Raw genomic sequence first — 10000 nt, 5'->3', positions numbered from 1 at the left:
TATAATGTTGATGTTAAATGAAGAACACGAAGAAAAATATATATTTTACCCTGAAAAAATATAATTTTATAACGAAATTAGACAAGTCTACGCAGCAGGTGACGCCACAGGAAGCCGACGATCCGAGCGACAATGTTATGGCTTTGCGTAATTAATGGACCGAATTTCGTTATAAGAATATATTATTTCAGAGTAAAAATATATTTTTTCATGTTGTACATTCAGCACCAACATTATAGTGAGTAAATATATCATAATTCTTCATTTTAAAGTCACTACGGGCTCGCCATAGCCCGTGCTACTTGGAACTTTCGGTAAACAGACGCACACGAACAGGAAAGCTGAGGTAGAGAGGGAGCGTTTGATGTTGTTTTAGATTCAGCTACTGGGAACACAAAGTTCAAAGTAGCACGGCCTATGGCGATCCCGTAGTGGACTGACCTGGCACAGGAGCGGGGCTGTAACTGGAGGGGGGGGGGGGGTACTGGGGTGAGGGAGGGGGGTAAAATAGGATAAATTATTGCTTAACAAAGTTAGTCACTAACTTCATAATTCGAGGGGCCAGATTCACGAAGCAGTTACGCAAGCACTTACGAACCAGGGGCCAGATTCACGAAGCAGTTACGCAAGCATTTACGAACCTGTGGCCAAATTCACGAAGCAGTTACGCAAGCATTTACGAACCTGGGGCCAGATTCACGAAGCAGTTACGCAAGCATTTACGAACCTGGGGCCAGATTCACGAAGTAGTTACGCAAGCATTTACGAACCTGGGGCCAGATTCCCGAAGCAGTTATGCAAGCACTAACGAACCTGGGGCCAGATTCACAAAGTAGTTATGCAAGCACTTACGAACCTGGGGCCAGATTCACGAAGCAGTTACGCAAGCACTTACGAACCAGGGGCCAGATTCACGAAGCAGTTACGCAAGCATTTACGAACCTGTGGCCAAATTCACGAAGCAGTTACGCAAGCACTTACCAACCTGGGGCCAAGATTCACGAAGCGGTTACGCAAGCACTTACGAACGTGTACATCTTTCCTCAATCTTTGACGGCTTTGGTTACATTTATTAAACAGTTTACAAGCATGAAAACTTGCCAATCAACTGTTGTTATTGTTATAAACAGCCTCCTGGTGCTTCGGAGCTCATTAACTGTTTAATAATTGTAAACAAAGCCGCTAAAGATTGAGAAAAGATGGACAGGTTTCGTAAGTGCTTGCGTAACTGTTTTCAACACATCATCAATGTATAAAGAATATGTATTCCTTGTACTGTATACACATGGCGGATGTGTCCACGAAAATACATATACTGCTATATGTCTATTTTTCGTATGGGATACATAATAGAAGGGACCTATCAGGGGAAAGCGCCAAGCCAAGCAGATTACAGCACTGGGAAGGGGTCAGGATAAGGATTTTTAAGGAATACAGGAATACTATCTTCACCTCCTGTACTTTACGAAGTACTTACTAGTACTTTTAGTACTATCTTGAGGTTATCTTGAGATCTAGTGTCCCCGCGACCCGGTCCTCGACCAGGCCTCCACCCCCAGGAAGCAACCCGTGACAGCTAACTAACTCCCAGGTACCTATTTTACTGCTAGCTAACAGGGCCATCAAGGTGAAAGAAACTCTGCTCATTGTTTCACACTGGCGCTTGGGATCAAACCCGTGACCACAGGATCACGCATCCAGTGTTCTGTCCACTCAGCCACCGACTCTATGAGCAAGGGACGGGCAGAGACGGACAGAGAGAAGGATAGCGAAGCAGGTAACTGGGTCGAGGGTCGACAGTGGCCCCAAGGGATAGCAAAACATACCTTATGGACCCTGAGACAATCCACAAGCGCTCTAAAGACCAACCACCACGCGAACTGCGGGCTCCGGCTGTCTCAGAGTTACGACAAGGCAAGTGAAGATAGGTGAAGATAGCAGGTGAGGATAGGTGAAGAAAGAAGGTGAAGATAGCAGCTGAACACAACAACTGAAGACAGCAGGTGAAGATAGCAACTGAAGACAGTAACTGAAGATAGCAGCTGAAGATAGCAAGTGAAGATAGCAGGCGAAGACAGCAGCTGAAGACAGCAGCTGAAGATAGCAGGTGAAGATAGCACCTGAAGACTACGAGAAAATCTTGCGACACAGCCTATTATAATAGACTTCACCTATCGTCAGACTCAGATAGCCGGCTCATCTACAAAGTCTTTTTCTTACGAACTCTGTTGTTTTCTTGGTAGAGGAACTGGAGTGAGTTGAATTAATGGTTTCTATTATTTTTCCTGGTGGAATTATCTAATCTATTTTCCTATGGGTAGAATGGTTTCCAGGTTAAGTAGGGACAGGATATCTAGATCCAATGGGTACAGGATATCACAGTCTATCGCCAATGGGTACAGGATATCACAGTCTATCGCCAATGGGTACAGGATATCACAGTCTAGATCTAATGGTACAGGATAACTAGATGCAATGGGTACAGGATATCACAGTCTAGGCCCAATGGGTACAGGATAGATCCAATGGGTACAGGATATCTAGATCTAATGGGTACAGCATATCACAGTCTAGATCTAATGGGTACAGGATATCTAGATCTAATGGGTAAAGGATATCACAGTATAGATCCAAAAGGTACAGGATATCAAGATCCAATGGGTACAGGATATCAGGTGGACGGGGTAATTCAATTTTAAATGTCACAATAGGTAAAAAATTGACTCATTACGGCCAGTGAGTCAAGAATCCTTGAAGAACTGAGGGCAGGAAGCCATTACGGGGCAAAAGAAAACGGAATTCAAAACTACCAAAGAAGAAAAGTATTGATTAGAAATTTTAACCCCAAAAGAGACGAAGTTTCCGTCTCAGATTTGATGTTCCAGAGCTTAGAGCCCCCCTCGATGGGGCCTCGTAGCCTGGTGGATAGCGCGCAGGACTCGTAATTTCTGTGGCGCGGGTTCGATTCTCGCACGAGGCAGAAACAAATGGGCAAAGTTTCTTTCACCCTGAATGCCCCTGTTACCTAGCAGTAAATAGGTACCTGGGAGTTAGTCAGCTGTCACGGGCTGCTTCCTGGGGGTCGGAGGCCTGGTCGAGGACCGGGCCGCGGGGACACTAAAGCCCCGAAATCATCTCCAGATAACCTCCAGATAACCGCTCACAGTGTTCAAGAGAGAACTGGATAAGCACCTCCAAAGGATACCTGATTAACCAGGCTGTGACTCGTACGTCAGGCTGCGAGCAGCCGCGTCCAACAGCCTGGTTGATCAGTCCGGCAACCAGGAGGCCTGGTCGACGACCGGGCCGCGGGGACGCTAAGCCCCGGAAGCACCTCAAGGTAACCTCAAGGTAAGGTAACCTACGTTTCTGTAAGTCCATTGTAAGTGGAGTCTTTACTTGCAAAGCTCAAGAGGTTATCTTGAGGTTATCTCGAGATGATTTCGGGGCTTTAGTGTCTCTGCGGCCCGGTCCTCAACCAGGCATCCACCCCCAGGAAGCAACCCGTGACAGCTGACTAACACCCAGGTACCTATTTTACTGCTAGGTAACAGGGGGCATAGGGTGAAAGAAACTCATTGTTTCTCGCCGGCGCCTGGGATCGAACCCGGGACCACAGGATCACAAGTCCAGCGTGCTGTCCGCTCGGCCGACCGGCTCCCTTAATAGGATTACAAGTTTGAAGAGGTTTAAGGGTCTAAAGTCCAAAGCTTGATTGCTATAACTGATTTCAACTTACTATAAAGTTATTTCAGAAGTTATAAGGTAACTTAATTTAATCTATTTAGTTTTTTGTTAATAGCTTCAACACCATATTCACTGTTACTTGTAAAAGGGGTTTGAGGACCATTTGAGTGAGTTTAGCGTGCAGGGGCGTGCGTGGGCGTGGTGAGCAGATATGGGCGTGCAGGGGCGTGCGTGGGCGTGGTGAGCAGATATGGGCGTGCAGGGGCGTGCGTGGGCGTGGTGAGCAGATATGGGCGTGCAGGGGCGTGCGTGGGCGTGGTGAGCAGATATGGGCGTGCAGGGGCGTGCGTGGGCGTAGTGACCAGATATGGGCGTGCAGGGGCGTGCGTGGGCGTGGTGAGCAGACAACAATAACATAAGTCTGCTGGTAAGTCTAGTGCAGACAGCAGAAAAAAGTCTGAAGATGGAGCCTTTGAGCAGAGGACACGAGGATAGAGCCCTAGCAGGAGACTAGCCCGCATGCCCATCCTGCTAGTGTGGGCATGGGTACATGGGTGCCCAAAAAGATCACCGAATGCCGTCGGGAAGTGGGTTAAAAGACACATGCCTTTCAGTTCTTTTGCACAGTCATTGTGGCCTAGTGGTTAACGTACCGGACACACTAGATGCATGGAGCCTTGTTTGTACTAGGGGTATATTGAGTGTAGTTGAGTGGATACGAGTGCCTGAGAGTGAGTAGGAAATGAGTTCGACAGATTCCTAGCAGTCTGCACTTTTCCTTGGCTGCCTTGGTGACGTTGGTCAGGTTCTACAGATTTTTCTTATATATATATATATATATATATATATATATATATATATATATATATATATATATATATACATTTCAGCTTTATAACAAAAGCAAGAATCCAAGGATATTTCCATGTTAAGTTGCGTATATCCAGAGCGATTTTAAAAACCATTTTATCCACGTCTAGATGGATAGATATCCATGCGGATATCCTTGTATCTAAGACAAGGCGCATAGATATCCATGCCTGGATACTTGTATCCACGCCTGGATACTTGTGTCAATGACAAAACGAATATATCAATGACAGGAGGAATGTATCCATAAAAAGACACATCTTATGCCTAATAGCCAGAACGCACTATTTGGGCTAGTATGCAAGGCCTGACTTGCCTAATAGGCAGAGTAATATATAAATAATCCACTGATTTATTTGCATTGATATTATTATATTATATTAAGAACATGAATTACTGACCTATTTATGTTAGGTTAGGATAGGATAGGATAGGTTAGGTTAGGATAGGTTAGGTTAGGATAGGTTAGGTTAGGTTAGGTTAGGATAGGTTAGGTTAGGTTAGGTTAGGATAGGTTAGGTTAGGATAGGTTAGGTTAGGATAGGTTAGGTTAGGTTAGGTTAGGATAGGTTAGGATAGGTTAGGTTAGGATAGGTTAGGTTAGGATAGGTTAGGTTAGGATAGGTTAGGTTAGGATAGGTTAGGTTAGGTTAGGTTAGGATAGGTTAGGTTAGGATAGGTTAGGTTAGGTTAGGTTAGGATACGTTAGGATAGGTTAGGTTAGGTTAGGATAGGTTAGGTTAGGTTAGGTTAGGTTAGGATACGTTAGGATAGGTTAGGTTAGGTTAGGATAGGTTAGGTTAGGATAGGTTAGGATAGGTTAGGTTAGGATAGGTTAGGTTAGGTTAGGATAGGTTACAAAATTACAAAAATAAATCACTTCAGATAAACTCGGCTTATTAGGCAAATCGGGCTTTGCATACTAGCCCAAGTAGAGCGTTCTGGCTATTAGGTCAAACACATATTCATATATTCACATATTTATCCATGCCAATAAGCATAAATCCCCACCAAGACGCATAAATCCCCACCAAGACTTACAAATCCCCCACCAAGACTTACAAATCCCCACCAAGACTTACAAATCCCCCACCAAGACTTACAAATCCCCACCAAGACTTACAAATCCCCACCAAGACTTACAAATCCCCACCAAGACTTACAAATCCCCACCAAGACTTACAAATCCCCCACCAAGACTTACAAATCCCCCACCAAGACTTACAAATCCCCACCAAGACTTACAAATCCCCACCAAGACTTACAAATCCCCACCAAGACTTACAAATCCCCCACCAAGACGCATAAATCCCCCATCAAGACTTACAAATCCCCCACCAAGACTTACAAATCCCCCACCAAGACTTACAAATCCCCACCAAGACTTACAAATCCCCACCAAGACTTACAAATCCCCACCAAGACTTACAAATCCCCACCAAGACTTACAAATCCCCACCAAGACTTACAAATCCCCCACCAAGACTTACAAATCCCCCACCAAGACTTACAAATCCCCACCAAGACTTACAAATCCCAACCAAGACTTACAAATCCCCACCAAGACTTACACATCCCCCACCAAGACTTACAAATCCCCACCAAGACTTACAAATCCCCCACCAAGACTTACAAATCCCCACCAAGACTTACAAATCCCCACCAAGACTTACAAATCACCACCAAGACTTACAAATCCCCACCAAGACTTACAAATCCCCACCAAGACTTACAAATCCCCCACCAAGACTTACAAATCCCCCACCAAGACTTACAAATCCCCACCAAGACTTACAAATCCCCCACCAAGACTTACAAATCCCCCACCAAGACTTACAAATCCCCACCAAGACTTACAAATCCCCACCAAGACTTACAAAACCCCCACCAAGACTTACAAATCCCCACCAAGACTTACAAATCCCCACCAAGACTTACACATCCCCCTCCAAGACTTACAAATCCCCACCAAGACTTACAAATCCCCACCAAGACTTACAAATCCCCACCAAGACTTACAAATCCCCCACCAAGACTTACAAATCCCCCACCAAGACTTACAAATCCCCCACCAAGACTTACAAATCCCCCACCAAGACTTACAAATCCCCCACCAAGACTTACAAATCCCCCACCAAGACTTACAAATCCCCACCAACTTACAAATCCCCACCAAGACTTACAAATCCCCCACCAAGACTTACAAATCCCCACCAAGACTTACAAATCCCCACCAAGACTTACAAATCCCCACCAAGACTTACAAATCCCCCACCAAGACTTACAAATCCCCACCAACTTACAAATCCCCACCAAGACTTACAAATCCCCCACCAAGACTTACAAATCCCCCACCAAGACTTACAAATCCCCACCAAGACTTACAAATCCCCACCAAGACTTACAAATCCCCCATCAAGACTTACAAATCCCCATCAAGAAGCATAAATCCCCCACCAAGACGCATAAATCCCCCGCTAAGGCGCATCAATCCGGCTTGTATTTACCCTGGGCCTCGTGGGTGAAGTCTATGCCATCAGCGGGTAGCGCTGCGCAAGGCACAAACGATTTAGTTCACTTTAGCAAATTAATCTGCAAGATCTTTGCCGGCGGTCTGATGGTGAAGTTGAGGAGGTGTAATTATGGTGATGGTGAGGGGGGGGATGGTGAGGGGGGGGGATGGTGAGGGGGGGATGGTGAGGGGGGGGATGGTGAGGGGGAGGATGGTGAGGGGGGGATGGTGAGGGGGGATAGTGATAGTGAGGGAACTGTTGGGGGGAAGGGGGGGAGAGGTGTTAATGACAGCAATGTTGATGATAGTGAAAGTGATGATAATGGAAGTGATTGTGAGGATTGTGATATCCACAGGCGTACAGTTGATATCAAAAGAGATATCTGCATCTAAAATAAATTCAATTAACATCGAATATATATATATATATATATATATATATATATATATATATATATATATATATATATATATATATATATATATATATTTTGGTAGCAGTCTTTCCTGTAGACATATTTTATTAAATATGACCGAAAAAGTAAGATTAATAATTCTAACACGAATTTTCTCAATCTTTCGTACATTATGCTTCACTGTTGGAGGTAAATCAAAAATCACTTCTCCAAAATTCATTTTTATTTCTAGTCTGACGCGACACGGGCGCGTTTCGTAAAACTTATTACATTTTCAAAGACTTCACAAATACACAACTGATTAGAACTTGCGTTTCCCTGATTTTATATCTACATTTGAGTGAGGTGGGAAGGGTGATGTGGCATTACATTTGAGTGAGGTGGGAAGGATGATGTGGCATTAGAGGATATTAATAGGGTATTAAAAGTATCAACACAAGACAGAACACGAAACAATGGATATTGAATAGAAGTGTTTGTAGAAAGCCTATTGGTCCATATTTCTTGATGCTTCTATATTGGAGCGGAGTCTTGAGGTGGGTAGAATATAGTTGTGCAATAATTGGCTGTTGATTGCTGGTGTTGACTTCTTGATGTGTAGTGCCTCGCAAACGTCAAGCCGCCTGCTATCGCTGTATCTATCGATGATTTCTGTGTTGTTTACTAGGATTTCTCTGGCGATGGTTTGGTTATGGGAAGAGATTATATGTTCCTTAATGGAGCCCTGTTGTTTATGCATCGTTAAACGCCTAGAAAGAGATGTTGTTGTCTTGCCTATATATTGGGTTTTTTGGAGCTTACAGTCCCCAAGTGGGCATTTGAAGGCATAGACGACGTTAGTCTCTTTTAAAGCGTTCTGTTTCGTGTCTGGAGAGTTTCTCATGAGTAGGCTGGCCGTTTTTCTGGTTTTATAGTAAATCGTCAGTTGTATCCTCTGATTTTTGTCTGTAGGGATAACGTTTCTATTAACAATATCTTTCAGGACCCTTTCCTCTGTTTTATGAGCTGTGGAAAAGAAGTTCCTGTAAAATAGTCTAATAGGGGGTATAGGTGTTGTGTTAGTTGTCTCTTCGGAGGTTGCATGGCTTTTCACTTTCCTTCTTATGATGTCTTCGATGAAACCATTGGAGAAGCCGTTATTGACTAGAACCTGCCTTACCCTACAGACGAAGTCGACGAAGAACTCTGTAGGGTAAGGCAGGTTCTAGTCAATAACGGCTTCTCCAATGGTTTCATCGAAGACATCATAAGAAGGAAAGTGAAAAGCCATGCAACCTCCGAAGAGACAACTAACACAACACCTATACCCCCTATTAGACTATTTTACAGGAACTTCTTTTCCACAGCTCATAAAACAGAGGAAAGGGTCCTGAAAGATATTGTTAATAGAAACGTTATCCCTACAGACAAAAATCAGAGGATACAACTGACGATTTACTATAAAACCAGAAAAACGGCCAGCCTACTCATGAGAAACTCTCCAGACACGAAACAGAACGCTTTAAAAGAGACTAACGTCGTCTATGCCTTCAAATGCCCACTTGGGGACTGTAAGCTCCAAAAAACCCAATATATAGGCAAGACAACAACATCTCTTTCTAGGCGTTTAACGATGCATAAACAACAGGGCTCCATTAAGGAACATATAATCTCTTCCCATAACCAAACCATCGCCAGAGAAATCCTAGTAAACAACACAGAAATCATCGATAGATACAGCGATAGCAGGCGGCTTGACGTTTGCGAGGCACTACACATCAAGAAGTCAACACCAGCAATCAACAGCCAATTATTGCACAACTATATTCTACCCACCTCAAGACTCCGCTCCAATATAGAAGCATCAAGAAATATGGACCAATAGGCTTTCTACAAACACTTCTATTCAATATCCATTGTTTCGTGTTCTGTCTTGTGTTGATACTTTTAATACCCTATTAATATCCTCTAATGCCACATCATCCTTCCCACCTCACTCAAATGTAATGCCACATCACCCTTCCCACCTCACTCAAATGTAGATATAAAATCAGGGAAACGCAAGTTCTAATCAGTTGTGTATTTGTGAAGTCTTTGAAAATGTAATAAGTTTTACGAAACGCGCCCGTGTCGCGTCAGACTAGAAATAAAAATGAATTTTGGAGAAGTGATTTTTGATTTACCTCCAACAGTGAAGCATAATGTACGAAAGATTGAGAAAATTCGTGTTAGAATTATTAATCTTACTTTTTCGGTCATATTTAATAAAATATATATATATATATATATATATATATATATATATATATATATATATATATATATATATATATATATATATATATTACAGGAGACAGGTGTCAAATAGTCACCTGTAATATCACCTCGTTACAGCGACCGGCGCTGTAATATGTGCCCAATCACTACCGTTAAACCTCGTTAACCAATATTCTTTTTATTGATTACAGAAAATTTTGTTAACATTACCATACATTCGAGTAATAATTAATGACCATATATGGCGTATCCTAAGTTC

General features: G+C 43.2%; 1 protein-coding gene across 1 annotated transcript; it reads left to right on the top strand.

The window, feature by feature from the left end:
- The first annotated feature begins 4229 nt into the window (after positions 1-4229).
- Positions 4230-7082, top strand: LOC123747154 (uncharacterized). Its single transcript, XM_069314009.1, has 2 exons — positions 4230-4274; positions 5556-7082. Exons 1-2 carry the CDS (start codon positions 4230-4232, stop codon positions 7080-7082), a joined length of 1572 nt encoding a protein of 523 aa, XP_069170110.1.
- Positions 7083-10000: the final 2918 nt, after the last annotated feature.

The sequence above is a fragment of the Procambarus clarkii genome, chromosome 77, assembly GCF_040958095.1.
Source record: "Procambarus clarkii isolate CNS0578487 chromosome 77, FALCON_Pclarkii_2.0, whole genome shotgun sequence".
NCBI classification, from domain to species: domain Eukaryota; kingdom Metazoa; phylum Arthropoda; class Malacostraca; order Decapoda; family Cambaridae; genus Procambarus; species Procambarus clarkii.
The sequence above is the reverse complement of the archived record's forward strand: the minus strand, read 5'-3'. Positions and strand labels throughout refer to the sequence as shown.